The sequence below is a fragment of the Thalassophryne amazonica genome, chromosome 10 (assembly GCF_902500255.1).
Source record: "Thalassophryne amazonica chromosome 10, fThaAma1.1, whole genome shotgun sequence".
NCBI lineage: Eukaryota > Metazoa > Chordata > Actinopteri > Batrachoidiformes > Batrachoididae > Thalassophryne > Thalassophryne amazonica.
The window spans coordinates 20,209,868-20,234,299 of record NC_047112.1 but is presented as its reverse complement, the minus strand read 5'-3'; the positions used below and the strand labels follow the sequence as shown (position 1 = coordinate 20,234,299).

The following is a 24,432-nucleotide window of genomic DNA, read 5'->3' as shown; positions in this document are numbered from 1 at the left end:
AATTACTTTGACTTCATGCTTGGTTTGTGATCTGACATGCACTGTCAACTGTGTGACCTTATATTTAGACAGGTGTGTACCTTTCTAAATCATGTCCAGTCAACTGAATTTACCCCAGGTGGACACCAGTTAAGTTGTAGAAACATCTCAAGAGTGATCAGTGGAAACAGGATGCACCTGAGCTCAATTCTGAGCTTCATGGCAAAAGCTGTGAGTACTTATGCACGTGTGATTTCTTAGTTTTTTTTTATTATTATTATTATTTTTAATAATTTTTCAAATATCTCAAAAAGTAACTTATTTCACATTGTCATTGTGGGGTATTGTGTGTGGAATTTTGGGAGACTTTTTTAAATCCATTTTTAAATAAGGCTATAACATTATAAAATGTGGAAAAAATACAGCGCTGTGAATACTTTCCGGATGCACTGTATATCCTTAAAAAGTACGCATTTGTTATTAATAATATTCTGACTATTCATATAAGACTTGCCCAGGAATCAAAGCACTCAAAAAATATATATACTAATAATTAAAGAACACATGCCATTAAAATACACTATGACAATGAACAAAAATCCCTAACTAAATAGCTAGTAATACAGAAAAATAAAAAATGGGAGATTATACTCTGGCATGACTTGTATATGGACTTTTCTTCTTCAAGAGGCATTCCTGAATGACATACTCTGGAAAACACGGTACTTATTATAAGTGTACCCATCCACTATTAGATTTTGTTGATATGGCTACTGGTTTCGCAGTTAATTTCTTTTTGAATTTTACTTTTTATTTGTTAATAATATCAGCAGATGTTATGATTGAATCACTGGACATTACATGCTGCCTGAAGCTGAACAATGCCAATTTGAGATTTTACAGTAGAATTTCGTAGTGGTGTCATGTTGAAGTATCACTGGACTGTTTGAAAGAGAAAAACAAAAAAGGAAGACTTCATGATTATGTTTTTGTTGAAGCATGTTTTGGATTCTTATGCCATTCTGTTTGCATAAGTTAAATTAATTAAGTTTAACTAGTAGAATAGTGGAACACATGAAAGTGAATGTTCCAAATCTGACATTTATTGGGAGTGAGACAACAAAAAGCAAAATGGCTTATAAAATACTGCATGAGAGACACAAAACATTCAGTGTCAAACCATTTTTATCCTCAGTGATGAAGACTCAATTCCCATCATGCATTCCGTCCTCAGATATTATCCTTAAAGGGTCCAGAAGCCGACACCTGTTTGGAAGTTTCACCCGGGAAGCAGTACCTGTTTAAGGTCAGATCTAAACCTAACGGATTATTTTACTCGGGCCACTGGAGCGACTGGTCACATGTGATTACTGGAGACATTCCCACTGATATGAGTAAGTTCCTACTTGGCTGATTAAACTGACATTTTTAATTTCTGAGATCAAACAAGCGGTAAGCCGACCGCAATCCTGGAAGAGGCGTGTTCAGTGTATTATGTAATAACACAATGTAATACATTTTGGAGGTGATGGTCTAGTGGTTAAGGTGTTGGGCTTGAGACCAGAAGATCCTGGGTTCAAATCCCCGCCTGACTGGAAAATCACTAAGGGCCATTGGGCAAGATCTTTAATCCCCTAGTTGCTCCCGGTGTGTAGTGTCAGATCCCGTTATTTTTCTTTAGATACACGCGGCACACGCTCACCCTCCGATGAGTGTGTTTGTGTACTAAAACCAGCTCTCCGTCTCTGGGGTCCGACCTTCGTGTCTCCACGGGTATTACCCGGCAGGGCTGCACAGAGGCTGTTCAAGCTGGTGGCGAGGAGATTCGTCTAGCCGCTCACTGCCTCCATCCGGACGTCCACCCCGCTGACGCTGATCTCGCACCCCGGTCAAATAGCCTCCTCTGGAACCAGGATACGAGCCGGCCACGCCTGTTAACGGCAGCTCTCCTCTTATGGATCAGGGCTCTTGGAATGTTGCTAGATTTTGAATTTAGTGACTCGTACAGCGAGTCCCCAGGATGCGTTAATTTCATTAAAAACCAGACTAACCTTTTAGAGCACTTTTTGATGTTGTACACCCAATAAACTTTAACTTTTACACCTTAAGAAGCATCAATAAATCCAATGTCCGAGCCTTAACACTTTAACTGCATGCTTGGAAATTTATTGCAGGTTTTGCAAGTGCCGACAACATAATCAAAATAGGTTATATGATGATAATTTCACAACAGTAATTCAAGTATAATCAGAATAATGATTGGCAGAGATTTTTGTTTTTGATTCAATAATGCTGTCTGATCTTACTTTGACTGGACTGGATTGATTTCTTAACAATTTTTCTAGGAGTGAGGGAAGGAGGTTTTTGATGTTAAAGTCCCCAGCTCGATGAACTTGATTTCCTCTTCATCAGCTATTAGTTGTTAGCTGGCCACTATCCTTGTGTGATGTTGTAATCCTTCAGGAAATTAATCCACATAAGAGTTTATTCCTTCTTCAATCAACCAAAAGTTGATCTAATCCATTCTGGTATGCTGTGATGTTCCTTGAGAGAGAAAACGTTGAAACTTCCCCACTCAGACTTAAGGCCAGTGATTATTCTCCAATGCTCTGCTACTCCGTGACTGGACGGCCTGAGTGGGAGTTGAAAACTCTCTCAAATGATCTCTTATGGCTCCAATCCTCTCACTCCATGATTCCAATTGCTGCTCACAAGATGGTCAAGTCTTGTGATCTCCTCGTAGCAGGGGAGAAGTGACAACAGCACCTCTCCCTGGAAGAATAACCCCGTTTCCTGGTGTTTTACAGTTTATATATGTGCTTGATTATTTGTATTTAGATGAGCTTGGTTACCATGGGGACGCTGGTGACTCAAAACCTCCTCCCTTCTCCTTCCCTTACTGGAAGCCATCTGCGGCCCTTTGCCAGTAACTTATTTCTCAAGTTCCTCTTTTCTGTTAACACTTCAGCTTTTCCGAGAATTCCTTTTTTCTAAATCATGTCTTTAGAATCACATCAATCATATTCAATCATTTCATTACAACTCTCTTTCACATAAAAACAATTCATATGATCATATACAAACATTTTCATTCCTTATTATTCATTTTCATCTTAATCATTTGATCAGTTGTTTATCATCAGCTTCTCTCGCTCTGCTTGCGACATCACTTAACTTCCTCTTTTCTCTGCACTCTTTATGAAGAACAACTGCTTCACTTCCTCTTTTCTTCTGACTCTGCACTCTTTATGAAAAACAACTCATATAATCATTCATTTCACTTATTTGTAACATACTTTTTCTAATCAACTCTTAATTTTTAACACAATAATACTTCATTTGATCATACTTGTCATTTTAGAATCATTCTTAGACATATTCCATCGTCTTCACCACTGAGTTCATTCCGTGGGCCTCCCCATCTGCAATGGAAAAGTCCAGTATGACCTCACTTACTCCAGGAAAGTACCAAACACTGTCCAGTTTAATCCAACAGCATGTATATTAATCCAATGGCACTTATTATATTCCAAGATGAAAACAAGCTGAAAGCAAGCTTAAAGTCATCTTTCTTGACAGTAGTGAGCGCCTTGAATGGCAGCACCCTGACATCGGGGTGAATGTGAGGCATAATTGTAAAGCACTTTGAGCGTCTGATGCAGATGGAAGAGTGCTATATAAATGCAGTCCATTTACCATTTTCACTTCGTTAAGTAAAAATACCTGTATTCTGTGATGATCTGGCACATTTTTAATAAACGTTCCTAAATGCACTTTAGAATAATTTTGCCCATATTTTGTAATAAATTATGACATATTGCAGTGGTTATTACAAAACGACTAAGTTGCACCTTTTTTTTCCCCCGTAGTGAAAATGTAATAATGTAGTGCATTATGTAACAAGTCAAGATAGATGTTTTTCTCTGTACTTTAACAATACATAAACTGACGCATAGACCACGCAGTTAAGTATAATGGACTGTGAGGCCTTCAGCAATGTGCAACAACCAGTGAGGCAAAAAAGTAACGTCTTTAAATATAACCACTGAGGCTGCAAAATAATCGTATGAAAATGATCATCTTGAGTCATGCAGATGTACAATCTCATGTCCTTCCTACAACATATTAATAAACTATTTGTGTTCAGGTGGTGTATTACATTTTGTTGAGTTATTACCATTGATTTCTACTGACTCACTAGATGGAGGACCAGGCCGATCCGCTCATTCGCTGGCTGTTGCCAGAGCGCCGCCATCTTGGGGTAGAGTTTGACAACCAGTCATAAAGCAAAATTGATGTGCATGATCAATGCTTTCAAGGGAGTTTCAGCATCAATCTGCATTTTCCGTGCTATGTCTGTGCTGTTACATTTATTCAAACTTACTCCCGCATTTGTACAGCCACTATTTGTCAAAACAAATCAGACTGTATTTATATATTAGACTTGAATTAATTTGTTAATCCCAGTCTAGATGTTGTAAAGCAAGATAGAAAATAATACCATCAGTTTGTCAAATCAACTTTATTTATAAAGCACTTTAAAAAACAGCCACAGCTGAAACAAAGTGCTGTACACGAGGGGACATAAAAAGCAACAAACCACAAAGTACAAATAACAAAAAACAAGCCCAAAAAATTAAAACTGAAACAAAATCAATTAAAACAACCAAAACAAATGGAGATCTCATTCCGGGTTAAAAGCCAGTGCATAAAAGTGGGTTTTAAGATTGGTTTTAAAAACAGAAAGTGAGGAGGCCTGCCTGATGTGGAGCGGTAGATCGTTCCACATCTTTGGAGCCACAAGAGAAAAAACTCAGTCCCGTCTGATCATATGCTTGCACCTCGGCACCTCCAAGAGGAGCTGATCAGCTGACTGGAGGTGGTGAGCAGGGGCGTAAAGATGAAGCAGCTCAGAGAGGTAGGGCGGGGCAAGGCCATTTAAAGATTTAAAAACAAATAAAAGAATGTTAAAATTAATTCTAAAATGTACAGGCAGCCAGTGGAGGGAGGCCACGACAGGTGTAATGTGCTCCCTCTTACATGCACCAGTTAGCAGACGAGCAGCAGCATTCTGAACAAGCTGGAGACGTGCAAGGGAGGACTGGCTAATTCCGTAATAAAGTGCATTACAGTAATCCACCCGGGAGGTAATAAAAGCATGGATTGCTGTTTCAAAGGGCTGCTGTGCAAGAAATGGCTTAACCTTAGCAAGCTGCCTTAAGTGGAAGAAACTTGATCTGACTACTGCACTGATTTGGTGGTCCAGTTTAAAATCGTTGTCCATCTTAAAACCCAAGTTTGTGACAGTAGATTTTGAAAAGGCTGACAAAGGCCCCAGATCGACAGGTGTGGAGGAACAGGAGCTGCTAGGGCCAAAAACAATCACCTCCGTTTTCTTTTCATTAAAATTAAGAAAATTCAATGCCATCCAGGCTTTAACATCCTCAACACAGGACAAAAGGGGCTGAAGAGAAGAGGCATCATTTTTCTTTAGGGGGACATATAGCTGGCTGTCATCAGCATGGCAGTGGAAATTGATGCCATGCTTTCTGAGAATGGACCCCAGGGGAAGCAAATACAGGGAGAAAAGTAGGGGTCCAAGAATTGAACCCTGTGGGACCCCGTATGAAAGTGGAGCAGAGGACTCACAAACCCCAAGGCCAACGCACACAGTCCTACCAGTTAATTAGGACCTGAACCAATCCAAGGCACTACCACCAATGCCCACAAGCTGTTGCAAACGATTTATCAGTGTGTTGTGGTCAATTATATCAAATGCAGCAGTCAGGTCAAGCAGGACAAGAATGACATGGTTACTGCTATCATTTGCCAATGTCATTAAAAACCTTTAAAAGGGCAGTTTCTGTGCTATGCAACATTTTAAAACCAGACTGAAAAACCTCTGAAATGTTATGTTCATCAAGTTAAAAGTTGTGCTTAGACAATTTTCTCCAGGATTTTGGAGGCAAATGGCAACTTGGAGATAGGCCTAAAGTTTGATAGCTCAGTGTTGTCGAGGCCAGGTTTCTTCAGCAAAGGCTGAACCGCTGCATGTTTAAAACTAACAGGGACAACACCGGAGGATAGGCTGCTGTTTATAATGGTCAGAACAAACTGCCCTAAGGTAGGAAAAAGTTCTTTGAAAAAGCAGGGGGGGGGGACCACATCACAAGTGGTTTCAAATGAGCCACCACATCCTCTAACTGTGACATAGTCACAGGTTCAAATCTGTTAAAAACCGCTGGGCAGGGAGCAGAGACAGAGGGGTCAAAGGTGGGTGGAGAAATGAGAGCTCTTGCAGAAGCAACCTTGTCAATGAAAAAATGTACAAAACTGTTACATAAGTCAGTGGATGTTTCCAGACATACAGACTGTGATACATTCATTACAGAGTCAATTGTTCTGAACAATACATGAGGGTTCTTGTAGGTTTCCGTTATAATGTGTGAAAAAAGAGAGTACTCTTTTAGACTCTTTGACAGTGCTTTGATAGTAGCCCCAACGGTTTTTTAAAATTAGAAATGAAACCTGCAGCTTGTCCTTCTTCCACCTGCGTTCAGCTCTGCAACATTCCCGTCTGGCAGCACACTATGTCTGCCACGACACCACATACTAGTCTGATCCTTAATTAATTTCATTATGAAGTTAAGTTAAAGATGGGAAATAATCAGGGATGAAAGTAAGAGCTTCGTGCACTCACATCATATTAAAGATACTAATATTAAAGACTGCTCTTAACCTACCCGTGGCACCGCTTTTACGGAGCACTTCTCCACGAAAATTTCAAATAAATAAATAAAATGAAACAGCCACACCAGCCAGGGTGAAAGTAAGATTATTCAATCATTTCTGGACCAAGTTGAAAGAAATCTGAAAACACTACACTGGAATATGGAGTATATCAGAGAAATTAATCTCATTTGTGTATATTCTTATGGTAGTAGAATATACTATGTCAAAGTGACTGTCATGTGACCCACCAAATTGAGAGAAAAAAAGCATTTCCATTCTTTGAATTTGCTCTGACAGAATATCTCTGGATGAAAAACCTGATGTGAAGAAAAATCCAGAGGCTAATTAAAAATGGATAAATTGAGACTTATGAAAGTGAGACTTCTAATTGAGTCACTAAACAAATGGTGAGATATTTATCACAACAAAGAATTCAGGCAGTAAAACTAAAGTCACTACTTTACAGACTACAGATCAATACAGAAAGTAAATAATTTTCTAACCTTTATTGAACAATTTTAGTCATACACACTTATGAAAGCTCCCTCCACAATCCTTTGTCAGCTTGTTGCTGCATCCGAACGCTGCACAAAACAGCATTTTCAGATCACGTTAACCCAAGTTTAAGTCAGCGCATCATCGATTTCTATTTAATCTAATGCCCGAAGACGCATAATAATTAGGGCTGGGTATCGATTCAAATTTCAAGAATCGATTTGATTCCAATTCTTAAGATTCAGAATCAATTATCTCGATTTGATTCAATTTGATCCAATCCAATATTGTTTTGGGTTAGTGTTATTAAAACCGTTTCTGAGCTGTTACCTAATTGTCTAGTTAAGCAAAATAATACTAGCATTATATTGACATTTGACAGCAAATTAATGAAGTATTGGTCATTAATAATGATGGCTTTAAGACTGATGGCATGGACCAATCCCCCTCCCTGAATGATAGAATAGTGTTTTTATTTAACAAACATGCTGAAGGGCAGAATTACTGAACAGATCCAGGGTAGGCAAAAGAGGGCACCAGAGGTACCTGGTTCATTTCCCTTGGCACAGGTACATTTCTACAGGCTTCCATGTTTTGGCCTGATGCCTTGTTTATTTTGGCTTTAAAGTAAGGATGTAACAAAGATTTTTGAAAAAGAAACTATGGCTTTACTTCACAAAACTGTCCCTCAAAATGCAGGCAATAATGTTTCAGAGAGTTCTAAATTTCAAAATTATCCAGTGTAGAGCCCGAACTATATATCGGCCAGCCGATATTATCGGCCGATATAAACCCTTTTCAAAGTACTCACTATCGGCCAAAATGTTGCCGATAGAACGCCGATAATTTCTCATAAACAGAACAGTTACTGAAATAATGTTTGTGTCGGCAATGTAAAATGTCCTTGCACCGTTTGTCCAGTAAATGGAGCTCTGACTCCATTCAACTAAGAGCAGCTTACACCCCTGCTTAAATGTGTTCATCACAGGCCCCCGTAGTTCGCCGTCACACTGCACTGATCGGCTGACAAAAGCATACAAGTAAGTTTATAAGGATCTATATCCTTATCCTGAACCTATATCAAAGTTGCAGCAACCAGAGATACAAGATCAGATGTATTTCACAACTCTTTTTAAGGATATGTATTTGCTAATTTAACAAAGGTTTAATTCTTGATTGCATTTTGTGAACTTGAAAATTCTTCTCTGTTATAAAGTTAACCAATATGAGGACAATGCTTCAGCTTTTAGCTCATACCTTTTTTTGTTAAGGGTTCAAAAAAGAACATTTTATTCATTAAAAAAATAATAATAATATCGGCCGATTTATCAATTATCTGCATTTTTTTTTTCCATCCAAATATCGTTATCAGCATCGGCCTCAAAAAAATCCATACTGGTTGGGCTCTAATCCAGTGGCTAATGGTCCTGGTGTCCTCTACAGACACACTGACTTTTCAGTCAATCTTCTCCCACAGCCACACAGCGAGTGCTGGTGGAAAAGACTGACTGAAAAGTCAGTCCACCTCAGAGAACCTTTGTGCGCGGTCCCACGGAAAAGGCACGTTATGACAAAAAAAAAAAACACTATTATGTGAATTAAATAGCGGACAATTCTCTTTTCTTGCCCTAAACAGACAAGAGTCCCGGCCGTCATGATTGACATCTTTAAATATCTTTGACAGAGGTTAATTAATAAATTGTGGACCTGCTTCTAAATCAGAACCAGTGGGTCCACAATCAATGTCGAGAAATGACCATTTTCACAGTCTCGGAAACAGCGCAATGGCCAAACTACAGCGTCAATTCTTCAGAGACACTGTTCCAACGCTGGCGCGAAGTGTATGTGTAAATATATTCTTTTTTTTCTTTAATTGATCTTTGGATGTACAAATCAAATTGTGGGAATTAAAATGAGAATCGATTTAAAATCGGCGAACCGATCTTTTCAACCCAACACTAGTAAAAGTGTTAGTGGATTAAATAAAAATCGGTGGTTATTACAGTTTGTACTTTCAGAATAAAATCCCTATAAAACCAGGATGCACCCTGTTCTACCTAATTATAAGCATATGAAATGTGTTTTATTGTAGACCAATTTGCTGCAGTGTGAATATCGTCCACAGGCACACTGCTCCTGCTGTGTATTCCTGTTGTCCTCCTGGTTGTAGTTGTCAGCTTCATTGCCATGTTTTCCACACACCTCAGGTGGGATGATTTAGTTTAATTTTTACATGCTATTAAACAAACAATTTTCTGGTACTGCATATTATAGCGTACAGTCAAAGTTTTCTTTACCCTATCGTCTAAGTGTGATCCAGTGCATGAATCCTGTTTTGGAACTAAAAAGTGTTCCATTCAGGACATTGTTTCTCTTCTTTATTTCCACAGAAAACTCAAGCAGTATATTTGGCCACCTGTGCCAAATCTGGACAAAGTCCTAGAAGGCTTTCTGACTGAGATCAATGGAGAGAAATGGGTAAGATGATAAAACACCAGATTTAGGTCATGGGATACACGCCACTTTAAGATTCTTTACATGAATTTTACATTGTATCCGGCAGGGGTGGTGGCCAAGTGGTTAATGCGCTTGGTTTTAGTTCAGAAGGCTCCGGGTTGAAATCCCACCCCTGCCACATTTCTCCATCTAATGTGGAGTTGCATCAGGAAGGGCATCCGGCGTAAAACCTGTGCCAATTAAACATGCAGATCCACCTTGGATTTGCTGTGGCGACCCTGAGTGCAAACAAGGGAGCAGCCGAAGGGACTTGCTTACATGAATTTTACATTGTAGTAAAACTGGGGTTTTACCTTGTAAAAATGCAGTGAGTGAACGAATCAGCTCATCTCCTCCAGTTTAACTCGATAACTCAAAAACTAGAAGCACCTCATCTTGTAACTCACCATATTAAAAGGGGAAAAATGAATTCAGACAAACAGGTTCACTCTGATGCACCACATCAATGCAAACAGCTGATTTGCTTTGCTTATGCAAGGTCCACTTGTCTGCCACCTGCTGGACATGTGTGGGCTTGTTGCAGGGAATAATTTTACCGCATGATGAACATTAGGAGCAGGTGTGGAATAAGCTACATTCAAGTTGAAATGAGCTTGTTTGTCAAGTTTCTTACATTTCCAGATTCTACAACCCCTGGCAAAAATTATGGAATCACCGGCCTCGGAGGATGTTCATTCAGTTGTTTAATTTTGTAGAAAAAAGCAGTTCACAGACATGACACAAAACTAAAGTAATTTCAAATGGCAACTTTCTGGCTTTAAGAAACACTATAAGAAATCAGGAAAAAAAATTGTGGCAGTCAGTAACAGTTACTTTTTTAGACCAAGCAGAGGGAAAAAATATGGAATCACTCAATTCTGAGGAAAAAATAATGGAATCATAAAAAACAAAAGAACGCTCCAACACATCACTAGTATTTTGTTGCACCACCTCTGGCTTTTATAACAGCTTGCAGTCTCTGAGGCATGGACTTAATGAGTGACAAACAGTACTCTTCATCAATCTGGCTCCAACTTTCTCTGATTGCTGTTGCCAGATCAGCTTTGCAGGTTGGAGCCTTGTCATGGACCATTTTCTTCAACTTCCACCAAAGATTTTCAATTGGATTAAGATCCGGACTATTTGCAGGCCATGACATCGACCCTATGTGTCTTTTTGCAAGGAATGTTTTCACAGTTTTTGCTCTATGGCAAGATGCATTATCATCTTGAAAAATGATTTCATCATCCCCAAACATCCTTTCAATTGATGGGATAAGAAAAGTGTCCAAAATATCAACGTAAACTTGTGCATTTATTGATGATGTAATGACAGCCATCTCCCCAGTGCCTTTACCTGACATGTAGCCCCATATCATCAATGACTGTGGAAATTTACATTTTCTCTTCAGGCAGTCATCTTTATAAATCTCATTGGAACGGCACCAAACAAAAGTTCCAGCATCATCACCTTGCCCAATGCAGATTCGAGATTCATCACTGAATATGACTTTCATCCAGTCATCCACAGTCCACGACTGCTTTTCCTTAGCCCATTGTAACCTTGTTTTTTTCTGTTTAGGTGTTAATGATGGCGTTCATTTAGCTTTTCTGTATGTAAATCCCATTTCCTTTAGGCGGTTTCTTACAGTTTGGTCACAGACGTTGACTCCAGTTTCCTCCCATTCGTTCCTCATTTCTTTTGTTGTGCATTTTCGATTTTTGAGACATATTGCTTTTAGTTTTCTGTCTTGACGCTTTGATGTCTTCCTTGGTCTACCAGTATGTTTGCCTTTAATTACCTTCCCATGTTGTTTGTATTTGGTCCAGAGTTTAGACACAGCTGTGAACAACCAACATCTTTTGCAACATTGCGTGATGATTTACCCTTTTAAGAGTTTGATAATCCTCTCCTTTGTTTCAATTGACATCTCTCGTGTTGGAGCCATGATTCATGTCAGTCCACTTGGTGCAACAGCTCTCCAAGGTGTGATCACTCCTTTTTACATGCAGACTAATGAGCAGATCTGATTTGATGCAGGTGTTAGTTTTGGGGATGAAAATTTACAGGGTGATTCCATAATTTATTCCTCAGAATTGAATGAGTCCATATTTTTTTCCCTCTGCTTGGTCTAAAAAAGTAACCGTTACTGACTGCCACAATAATTTTTCCTGACTTCTTATAGTGTTTCTTAAAGCCAGAAAGTTGCCATTTGAAACGACTTTAGTTTTGTGTCATGTCTGTGATCTGCTTTTTTTCTACAAAATTAAACAACTGAATGAACATCCTCTGAGGCTGGTGATTCTATAATTATTGCCAGGGGTTGTAGGTCTTATGTCCACCAAGGTCACTGCTGCTCGTCTTTAGGTAGACAAATGAAAAATAACATCTTTATACACACACAGGTCACTTTACTAGGCACACCTGTTCAGTTGCTTGGTAACACAAATAGCTAATCCGCCAATCTTTAACTTTTTGGTGAGCGTACAGCAGCCTCGCAGTAAAAGCAGTTTTATTTCATGAGTGGTAAAATGTAGTTGTGCTTTGTGCTCACGCTGTAGGATTGTCCACTCACTGAGAAGCAGTGCTCTGAGGAAACCGCCTCGTATGTGGTGGAAGTCATGCCTGCAGAGGACGCTTCAGCATTGGGAAAGTCATCGCTGGGATCCACCCACTTCCTATCACTACAAAGAAGCTACTCTTTAGACGGGAAAGCGGAGTTTGAAAAGGTCGAGCAGCCAGAGTACGTGACTTTGGACTCTGACAACACTGTTGTTTATTCAGCGGAAAACCAATACACACTGGTTGGAGAGAAAGAACTGGAGATGGTGGATGAGCTGTGCCTAAAACCATGTGACTGCACCTGCACAGACGGATCGGACAGGATCCCACCGTGCTCACACAGTGACTTTCTAAACTGTTCCTACTCTCCCATGGCTGAGCCTCTGGGTGGGTTTGACTGCAAAGACACTGCTGGGAGGGGCCCAGGCAACCTCTACACCAACATTCCCCTTTAGCTAAACACATGTTAGAGTTGCACGTTTTCTGTTGATGCAGATTTCCTCCGATAACTGGAAGTCGTAGTGTAAACATATGTACAAACTAAGGGTGTGTTCACACAGGAAAGTCCGGAACAAGGTCTGAACCAAGGTTCGTGTTTGTATACGGTTAGCTTGATTTTACACTGCAGTGCTGCATCCAGACTGAAGAACCTTTGTTGACGTAATCATGACCTAACATGATCTACGTAGGCTGATTAGCTTGTAGAAGTGCATGCATCGGACGTAGGCTTGTTGTCAATGTGATGTATAGTTCCATTTAAGCAAACAAATAAACAGACACACCTTCCATTTGAAGGGAGAAAAACTAAGCTGATTCTTTCGCTCACTTGGATAAATAATCACGAGTGGCATCTGTCTAATATGAGCCTCTATAGCTTTGGTTGAGTCTTGTCCAAGAGCTCAGCAGTCAATGTCAGTCAACTGAAATATTAAAAAAAAATTCCCACTTGCCACAGCAACGTGCAAACCAGATGCTTTATTCACAACTGCAAGTTCTGCTTGTCAGGAGAAATTACTTCCTGCTGGCAAATGTTCGTATCTTAAAACTCAAGGACCTTAAAACACTCAAAATTTTTATGTATTAATACTAGGCAGTCAAAGCTTTGCGTGCCAAAATATCATGCATTTCTGATATTTATCAATGCATTTTTACTGAATTTTGAGCTTCAAGTAGGAAATATACCAGAAGCCCCGAAATGCTCAAGTTGCCCGCTAGATGGCGACAGAAGTTGCTCAAATAAATAGCCACTGGTTATTCATTTGAGAAGGTTGGCAAAAACAAGATGGGCTAACAATCAAAAATTGTCTTACAGTTGTGTCCCTGCTCTTATAGGCAACTTGTGTGTCATGAGGCAAAAAGATGGAACACAGCCCAGACTCAACCTGATTTAATTTAGGTAACCTAATTGATTTTTTTTGTCCATTTCTTTTTCTTCTTCTACTGTTTAATGGGTGACAATAACCCGCCCCACTTCCTGTAATTTGTCCTAAAGTCTGAACACTCAAGAAAATAGACTGAGACCACCTCTTGTTTGGACAAAATTTTGGTTTTGTAAATTCTTTTATGTGGTTAGTGATGTCAAAAAGAAATGGACAGGAAACAGACTTCAAAGTTTCAATGTTGTATTGAAAAAGTTCAAACACTGACACAGAGAAGCATCTGCAGCACTGGGGTCTCTGAACCAGATCACATGCAAACATCTGGGACAAAGAGCCCAGATTTGTTTATTCAGCCGGCCCCATGTGGGCGGTCCTTAGCCATTGTAAATCAGCGGCTGTGTGATGTGCTGCAAAGTGAAGTAGGTGGGTATTAGCTGCTGTCCAAATAGATGCGAATAATTTGGTTTTATTAGACAGCTATAAAAATATCAGGTGGTTTTATCAATTATGCAGCTATAAAAGGATCAGACAGTCGTGCCAAATACAAGATATTTTGTATGTTAGCCATTTTGAAAAGCAGTTAGGTAGAGATCAGATAGTTACAAGGACATTTTGGATGTCCGTCTCCAGTCACCCAGGTGTCTATTTTTTCTCATAAGTTGTATGATCTCAAGACAACAGAGCTTATTTGGTCATAACTTGTGAATTTAGAAACATTTTTAAACTTGTCTTCATGTTAAAATTTTGATTATCACAAGAAAATGAGATGCCCTTCTCCAGTGATTAATTTTGTTATATCAAGAAATCAGACTTTATCTCATGATTACTATAAAAGGGCTCCTTTTTCCTTTTTATGAGATAAATTAATCCACATGGTCGGTGTACAACCTGCTCAGTCACAGCTGCCTAGTAATAGGTATTTCTTAATCACTGTGCCTAACATATGTCTTTAGTGAAATATATCAGTGCACTTTATATTCAATTTGAAATGTATGACCGTTTTTGAGGTCCTACATGAAGGTTGACAATGCTCCACACTGCTGTAATGTTTTTGTCCATCGGGGGAGCACAACAGAGTACAGATTGATCAATGCAGAGAAACACCAGTGGAAACCAGAGGGGGTCCTATCGGTTCTAACTGGTGACAAGTTGACTGCATCTGTACAGTACTGTGTTTTTCCATCTTTCCATCTTTTCCCACCTGCATGGGAGTGATACACCCCTTGTTTGAATAGTTTGTGTTCCAGTGTTTTACTCAAAGATACAATATCATCATACGAGTGCTCTTGGCAGAATTCTATTGTACCTGCATTAATGGTAAATATCCACCAGGTAGAGATGATGTTCCATTTCATGAACCTTGGGATGCAACAACCAACCTGTTGCTTATAGCTGTAGATACTCTGAAACAGAGGACTGAATTTGAATAGTAAAGGCCATAAAACACCAAGTATTCATTATGTAAAGTTACTCACAAATTTAACACAGATGTTGTATATGTATATATATATATATATATATATATATATAAATATATATATATATATATATATACAGTGAGGAAAATAAATATGTTAACACCCTGCGATTTTGCAAGTTCTCCCACTTAGAAATCATGGAGGGGTCTGAAATTTTCATCTTAGGTGCATGTCCACTGTGAGAGACATAATCTTAAAAAAAAAAAAAAAAAAAAAAAAAAATCTGGAAATCACGATGTATGATTTTTAAATAATTTATTTGTATGTTACTGCTGCAAACAAGTATTTGAACACCTGTGAAAATCAACGTTAATATTTGGTACAGTAGCCTTTGTTTGCAATTGCAGAGGTCAAACATTTCCTGTAGTTTTTCACCAGGTTTTCACACACTGCAGCAAGGATTTTGGTCCACTCCTCCACATAGATCTTCTCCAAATCTTTCAGGTTTGGAGTTTCAGCTCCCTCCAAAGATTTTCTATTGAGTTCAGGTCTTGAGACTGGCCAGGCCACTCTAGGACCTTGAAATGCTTCTTACAGAGCCCCTCCTTAGTTGCCCTGGCTGTGTGTTTTGGGTCATTGTCATGCTGGAAGACCCAGCCATGACCCATCTTCAATGCTCTTACTGAGGGAAGGAGGTTGTTTGCCAAAATCTCACAATACATGGCCCCATCCATCCTCCCTTCAATACGGTGCAGTCGTCCAGTCCCCTTTGCAGAAGAGCACCCCCAGAGTATGATGTTTCCACCCCCATGCTTCACGGTTGGGATGGTTTTCTTGGGGTTGTTCTCATCCTCTAAACATGGTAAGTGGAGTTGATTCCAAAAAGCTCTATTCTGGTCTCATCTGACCACATGACCTTCTTCCAGGCCTCCTCTGGATCATCCAGATTGTCCCTGGTGAACTTCAAACTGGCCTGGACATGTGCTGGCTTGAGCAGGGGGACCTTGCTGCCCTGCAGGATTTTAAACCATGACAGCATCATGTGTTACTAATGTAATCTTTGTGACTGTGGTCCCAGCTCTCTTCAGGTCATTGACCAGGTCCTCCTGTGTAGTTGTGAGCGTTCTCATAATCACCCTTACCCCGCAAAGTGAGATCTTGCATGGAATCCCAGACCGAGGGAGATTGACAGTCATCTTGTGTTTCTTCCACTTTCTAATAAATAATCATAACAGTTGCTGTCTTCTACCAAGCTGCTTGCCTGTTGTCCTGTAGTCCATCCCAGCCTTGTGCAGGTCTACAGTTTTGTCCCTGGTGTCCTTAGACAGCTCTTTGGTCTTGGCTATGGTGGACAGGTTGGAGTGTGATTGATTGAGTGTGTTAACAGGTGTCTTAAGAAGTTCAAACAGGTGCAATTAATACAGGTAAAGACTGCAGAATAAGAGGGCTTCTTAAAGAAAAATGAACAGATCTGTGTGAGCCAGAATTCTTGCTGGTTGGTAGGTCATCAAATACGTTGCAGCAGTAACATACAAATAAATTATTAAAAAAATCATACATTGTGATTTCCAGATTTTTTTTTTTTTAGATTATGTGTCTCACAGTGGACATGCACCTAAGATGAAAATTTCAGACCCCTGCATGATTTCTAAGTGGGAGAACTTGCAAAACTGCAGGGTGTTCAAATACTTATTTTCCTCACTGTGTGTGTGTATATATATATATATATATATATATATATATATATATATATATATATATATATATATATATATATATATATATATGTACACACACACACACAGCAAATTTAGCAGACAAAACAACAGTTAACACTTTCAAAGTGTCTGTATGGGACCACATCTTGCAGTAATTTAAGTATTTTAACACTATAATGGAGTGCTAACAGTGCAGAGTTCAAATTTAACCCTATTCAACACCACTGGGTGTTTAAAAACAATCAAAACTAGTGTGAGGAGTTAAAATCTAACTTTTTTAAATGTTAAACATTTTCCACACCGGTGTAAGGTGTTAAAAACATAAATATATTTTGCATTTCTTCTTTTGCAAGTGTCCTCATCAGCATCAACAGCAACTTGGGTATTAAGGACCTTGGATAAGGGTGTCTTAATGGTAGCAATAAGAATTAAATAAGTGGTGTTGTTTTGTCTTCCCCAGCCACATTTTCACTATCTGGCAGTGGGAGTTGAACCAGTGACCTCTGGTCAAAAACTTGCCTGTCTAACCCTTAGGTTACTACTTCGGTGATGTACCATGAGCACAATAATACCCATGTGATGAAAATGCAATGGTTACATAAAATTATGGCAATATAATCAAAAAATACATGCAACTGATCTTTATTTAGGAAGTTCATGGCTGCCAAGGGCAAACTGAGGCTGAGCCAGATGAAATCAGTTAACACTCTGAGTCGAACGCCGAAGTCATAAAGTCCCAGACGGTTTTAACACCCAAGTTTGACGACAACTATTCAGTTGATTGGGTGTCAAAACAGGCCAATTACAATGAATCCATATAATCAGATTAACTCCAGATGTAACTCAAATAACACTGTTGTCACGTTCATCAACACCAGAAGATTCAACTCTCCTGAATTTACACCGTACTGCCAAAAGAACAGTCTTTCTGCAATTCCAGTTGTAGTATCCTGTGCACGCACACCAATCCACACGTGTATTTAGACTTGATGTAAGCCTACAGGTCTTACTGAACTACTGAACTTGACACAAGTTTTTATTCCACTGTTTGGGTCACTAGATGGCAGTAGAGTACCTGCAGTTATAGTGGAGTCACTCACTGTAAACAGCACGAACCAGTTCACACCATTTGTTTATTCAGCTGCACATTTCATCCAAGATGTACGCCTGTAAACTGTTCGTCGTCACGCGCGCTGATTTACGCCTGTACAAAATTAAACACAAAGTGTGACGTAAGACGGAGATCCCAAAAGATGTTGACAGTTTGCATGAAAACCAAGACAACAGCGGTGATTACAGCACGACTCCCGGGACGAGCGAAGGAGATTAGTAAGAGTTGTTTACTACGAGCCTGACCCATGAAGAACCAAAAGGTAAAACCCAAATCAGAGTTGAGTTGTGTAGCCAACGGCTAAGGAGGGGATGACTATTTTAGAAAACCTCTCCTTCCCCGTGCTCACTTTGGACAAATCATAATTCTGCCTCGATTGGCCTTCTGCAGTAACCAGAGAATACGAACTGGAAACTCTGCAACCATGTTATCGGCCTGCATTCACCTCCAGGAAAATATACTACGAATGTAACGCTTTTACAGCAGCCCATTACAGCTACAGTATTCATCAGACTGGATGATATCATGATTATAAATTAGCCCAAATTGTCTATGAAGCAACAGCAGGAGGAGGAGGAGGAGAAAGTGAGCGAGCAAAATAGTGGAGAAAGAAAGCTGAACCGAGCGTGTGTTTACTGGCCTGTGAGCCTCTCCTCCCAAAAAGAATTCTTTCCGTGTTTCATCACTGCCCACTTGCCCATAAGCAAACATCTATGGAGGGAGGCTGAATCACCTCCTGATGTCATTTCTCAGCGTTCACTAACAATCACACTGAGACACAGCATGGTTTGAGGTGTGATGAGCTTTAACATGTACAATACACCAAAGATGCACTTCATGGTGATGAAAATTCGGTGATAAATCAGCACCGCCCCTCTGCGAACTTAAGTGACCGCTGTCAAATTAAGCAATTACTTGACCTGCATCCATCATCCACCCAGATCCTTGTGCCCTTTGACATGGCATCAATGCACCATGGGAATTCAGGGTTTTGAGGTTTTAAATGTTGTTTTTGTGGTTTATGTTAGTTTAACAGTGTTGTTAGTGTTATTGATCTATTGTGTTTTTGTAGTTCAATTGTTTTTTATTGGTTTAGGTAAGTGAGTAGTAAGTAGGTAAGTGACTTCAGCCACTGTCTTTGTCAAATTAAAACCACCTGCTTACAGCAGCTGTGCCTATGTGCATGCAACTTCAATCAGGGACAAACAGAGCACAGCTGACATTTGCTGTTTGGTATGCTTATGTATTTTGGGTGAAGGATGAATGGCGCCAAAACAGAACGCTGATCGGACTAATAGTTTTGGAGACGCTACGAATATTGGCTAACGTTGCTAATTACATTTTGGACTCACACGCCTTACCAGCAGGGAGCAGTAAATCATCATTATACATATTAAAAGCATAAGAGTAAGTGCATATAATTGTAAATATGTTAAAAATACATGGTTGACACAAGAAAGTGAAAAGACCTATTTCCATTGTGGTCCATTTAAAAATCAAATGATAAAATAGAAGTAATAATAAAATAATAATAATGATAATAATAACACTGGGCAACAATTTTTTACTTTTTGAATGTTGTCTAGATTTCTACAACTGATTTAGGGTATTTTTGCACTGCTGAATCAGGAAATGGCATCCGTTTTTCTCCATCAGGTCAGGTTTTTGTGCAAAGTTGATTTGAAAAAATAATCAGATCTTGTGACAAAATTGATTACATTTTTGTGGCATTATCAGCTGATTTTGTCAACACATACCATCCTAAATATGTTTTTAAGAGAAAAAAAATGTTTTTCCAACAACATATATTTATTACCTGATAGAAACATCGATTACTGTAAACTGAATGGTGGGCAATGGTTGAACTTCCGTTTATTCGATCTCCTGGAATACTCAGCGGCAGGGAAGTCTCTCTTCAGAGTCCAACAGTAGTCAGCCATCATGACTGCATCCCAGCGACCCTGATACCTGGTCTCCATCTCTTTCATGTCCTGATGGAATCTCTCCCCCTGCTCGTCACTCATTGAACCAGGTTCTCAGGAAACCGGTCCATATGTGAAAATAGGTAGTGCATCTTGACGCTCATGTTGCAGTCCGGGTTTCTGAAAGCAGTCAGCATGTTGTTGACAAGTTCTGGGTAGTTTCTGGCCTTATTGTTGCCAAGAAAGTTCTTTACTACCAGAACAAATGCCTTCCACGCTTCCAGTTACACTTCGTTCATTGAGTTTTTTGAGTTAAAAAATTTTATTACAGAGATTAAAGCATGCCATAGGTATTAAAGGCACTGCGCTGCGGTGGTTTGAATCATATTTATCTAATAGATTACAATTTGTTCATGTAAATGGGGAATCTTCTTCACAGATTAAGGTTAATTATGGAGTTCTACAAGGTTCTGTGCTAGGACCAATTTTATTCACTTTATACATGCTTCCCTTAGGCAGTATTATTAGACGGCATTGCTTAAATTTTCATTGTTACGCAGATGATACCCAGCTTTATCTATCCATGAAGCCAGAGGACACACACCAATTAGCTAAACTGCAGGATTGTCTTACAGACATAAAGACATGGATGACCTCTAATTTCCTGCTTTTAAACTCAGATAAAACTGAAGTTATTGTACTTGGCCCCACAAATCTTAGAAACATGGTGTCTAACCAGATCCTTACTCTGGATGGCATTACCCTGACCTCTAGCAATACTGTGAGAAATCTTGGAGTCATTTTTGATCAGGATATGTCATTCAAAGCGCATATTAAACAAATATGTAGGACTCCTTTTTTGCATTTACGCAATATCTCTAAAATTAGAAAGGTCTTGTCTCAGAGTGATGCTGAAAAACTAATTCATGCATTTATTTCCTCTAGGCTGGACTATTGTAATTCATTATTATCAGGTTGTCCTAAAAGTTCCCTGAAAAGCCTTCAGTTAATTCAAAATGCTGCAGCTAGAGTACTAACGGGGACTAGAAGGAGAGAGCATATATCACCCATATTGGCCTCTCTTCATTGGCTTCCTGTTAATTCTAGAATAGAATTTAAAATTATTTTTCTTACTTATAAGGTTTTGAATAATCAGGTCCCATCTTATCTTAGGGACCTCATAGTACCATATCACCCCAATAGAGCGCTTCGCACTCACACTGCAGGCTTACTTGTAGTTCCTAGGGTTTGTAAGAGTAGAATGGGAGGCAGAGCCTTCAGCTTTCAGGCTCCTCTCCTGTGGAACCAGCTCCCAATTCGGATCAGGGAGACAGACACCCTCTCTACTTTTAAGATTAGGCTTAAAACTTTCCTTTTTGCTAAAGCTTATAGTTAGGGCTGGATCAGGTGACCCTGAACCATCCCTTAGTTATGCTGCTATAGACTTAGACTGCTGGGGGGTTCCCATGATGCACTGAGTGTTTCTTTCTCTGTTTGCTCTGTATGCACCACTCTGCATTTAATCATTAGTGATTGATATCTGCTCCCCTCCACAGCATGTATTTTTCCTGGTTCTCTCCCTCAGCCCCAACCAGTCCCAGCAGAAGACTGCCCCTCCCTGAGCCTGGTTCTGCTGGAGGTTTCTTCCTGTTAAAAGGGAGATTTTCCTTCTCACTGTCGCCAAGTGCTTGCTCACAGGGGGTCGTTTTGACCGTTGGGGTTTTTCTGTAATTATTGTATGGCCTTGCCTTACAATATAAAGTGCCTTGGGGCAACTGTTTGTTGTGATTTGGCGCTATATAAATAAAATTGATTGATTGATTGAGTTTTCGAACTCTGGATCTCTCATGAGCTTACGGATCTGAGGACCATTAAAGATGCCAGCTTTCAACTTCTCCATGGTCAATCCTGGAAAAGCCTGGCACAAGTAAGTGAAACAGTCACCATCCTTGTCCAGAACCTTGGTGAACTGCTTGATTAAGCCGAGTTTGATGTGCAGCGGTGCGAAGAGTATTCTGTCTCTGTCCACCAGAGGGTCGTTGATGACGTTCCTTTCTTTGCAAGGCACTAATTCCTCCCGCACAGGCCAGTCCTTCTTTGTGTAATGCTGAGCACGGTCCCTACTATCCCACATGCACAGAAACACATGCGTACATGTGAACAAAAACGTAAAAAACGACATGTGGCCATAACTCAAAAACTTGACCTGATTGAGCAAAACCAATGTGATTTTTGGATTCAGCGCATCAGATTCGTCCTAAATCAGCTGAAAAAACGCAGACAACAAATTTGTTGTTGACCAGTAGAATAATTGTGTGTAAATGATATCAACAACCTAAACAATTTATAAATCATTAAAAATTACATAACTAACAGAAATAAAAGGGTGAGTTCCTCTTCTAAAAATTGTTGAGGATTAAGGTTCTAAAAACAGTCTGAACTCACATGCCATTCCAACTCATTGCTTAATTTATTACCGCCCTTTAAAAATATCAGCTACCTATCCCAATCGAGAGCCCGTGGATCCCCATGGGTGATATTTAAGTCATAAGGGAGGTCAGACGGGCCCTTTATACACCCTTCCCCACCAGAACAAAAGCAAACAAACATTTTTTAATGTATCTGTGAAGGCTCTCAGTTGTCCAGGTTGTTTCCATAGTAGAGAAGCTTGAATCTTCGACTGGATTAGGTTGCTTGACGCGAGGACGTTTCGCTTCAAATCGCAGAAGCTTCCTCAGCTAAAATTCTTGCTCTGGTAGTCTGACTTCTGTCTTGACTCTTGTAGAGAACAATAACAGAAGCCACAAAAGCTGGAGTTTTTAACCTAACCAGACCCCTCCTACCGAGAGTCAGACTGCTATAGGCTAGTGACTAAACAATAGCTCTGATTAGCACCTATTGTGCTCTAGTTAGCACCCTCCTAATGACAGGGCAGCTGTCCCTCCTAATGATGGGACGGACGCCTCTCCTGACGGCTCCCCTGACGACTCTCCTGATGATGTGAATGATTCATTACCATGAACAAAAGACTGAAACTGCTTTGAAATGAGTACCCCATTGTAAACAAGGGACAAAGCGTGTCTCAGACCCCCTCCCCGGTTAAGGCTGGGTTTCAACTGTTTCACATAAAATGCCTCCTTCACTCCTCTCTCAAACCATTTCCTTTCTCTGGCTAAGATTTTAACTTCCTTGTCCTCAAACATGTGGTTAGTGTCTTTAAGGTGGAGATGAACTGCAGACTGAGGTCCACCGGCGCCCTCTCTGCGGTGCTGGTATAGTCTTTTGTGTAACAGCTGCTTAGTCTCACCTATGTAGTGTTTGTTACAGTTTTCCTGACATCTGATATAATACACTACATTGCTCTGTTTTTGTAACTAGGAATCCTGTCCTTAGGGTGAACTAATTTCTGTCTCACGGTGATAACAGGTTTAAAGTAAACTGGGATTTTGTGCTGTCTGAAGATCCTCTGTAGTTTTTCCCCTACTCCTGCTAAATAAGGGAGAGACACTCCTCTTCTTCTTGGCTCCGTCTCCTGTCTGTCTGGTCTCTTTGTTCTTTGAAACTTTTGCACTTTATACAGGGACCATCGTAGGTAACCACATAGTATGAGGGCTTTCCGAACATGTTGTTGTTCTTTAGCCCTTCTCTCTGTAGTTGTGGGCACCTTTAGGGCTCTGTGTTGAAGAGTCCTGATCACCCTGAGCTTGTGTTCAAGGGGGTGGTTTCAGCCAAAGAGCAGATATTTGGCTCAAACCACCCCCTTTATCCTGCCAGCGGATAAAGGCAGATGCACGGTGGTCCTGAACACATCGGACTACGAGGCCAAGATCAACAACTTGCTCAGTGACTGCAATACATACGAGCGGCTGAATAGAGACCCCACAAGCGGCTATAAGAAGAAAATCATTAACTACCTCCAAAACGGAGAGAAAGAGGGACTCATTGACAGGCAGGCGTATGACAGACTGTACCCTGGGGAGGCCACTCCATCCATCTATGGACTGCCCAAAATCCACAAACAGGACGTGCCACTCAGGCCTATTGTATGTAGCACTGATTTCATCACTTACAATTTGGCCAAGCACCTCAAGTGGATTTTGGCTCCTCTAGTGGGTAACTCAGACCACCATGTGGAGAACACACAAGATTTTGTGAACAAGATCAAGGACCTTCAGCTGGAAGCAGATGAAACTATGGTGTCATTTGATGTGACATCATTGTTCACCTGCATCCCCACTGTGGAGGCTGTCACAGCTGTGAGGCAGAGGCTGCTGGAGGATGCATCTCTATTTCAAAGGACCAAACTTACACCAGACCACATCTGCCAACTCTTGGAGATCTGTCTCAACACCACGTATTTCATGTTTAAGGGGAATTACTACAGGCAGATCCATGGTTGAGCAATGGGGTCTCCAGTATTCCCCCATTGTGGCCAATCTGTACATGGAGCTAGTGGAGAAGAGAGCCTTGGAGTCATCCACGGGCATCGCTCCCAGTCACTGGTTCAGATATGTCGATGACACATGGGTTAAAATCAAGCAACAGGAAGTGGAGGCCTTTACAGAGCACATCAACTCAGTCACTCAAATATCAAGTTCACACGTGAGGATGCCAGAAACA

At 40.2% G+C, this 24,432-nt stretch overlaps 1 protein-coding gene across 2 annotated transcripts in view; it reads left to right on the top strand.

Moving 5' to 3' along the window:
- mpl (MPL proto-oncogene, thrombopoietin receptor) overlaps positions 1 to 23,463 on the top strand; it is a 46,970-nt gene extending 23,507 nt beyond the window's left edge. The window contains exons 9-13 of one of the 2 annotated variants that reach the window (XM_034179519.1): positions 1,214 to 1,373; positions 9,332 to 9,413; positions 9,597 to 9,684; positions 12,264 to 13,179; positions 23,452 to 23,463. In XM_034179519.1, the coding sequence (XP_034035410.1) occupies positions 1,214 to 1,373; positions 9,332 to 9,413; positions 9,597 to 9,684; positions 12,264 to 12,719 (786 nt within the window). In that variant the 3' untranslated portion in view covers positions 12,720 to 13,179; positions 23,452 to 23,463. Of the gene's footprint in view, positions 1 to 1,213; positions 1,374 to 9,331; positions 9,414 to 9,596; positions 9,685 to 12,263; positions 13,332 to 23,451 lie in introns of those variants that run through there. The other variant, XM_034179518.1, reaches the window with a different exon arrangement.
- The last annotated feature ends 969 nt before the right edge of the window (positions 23,464 to 24,432 follow it).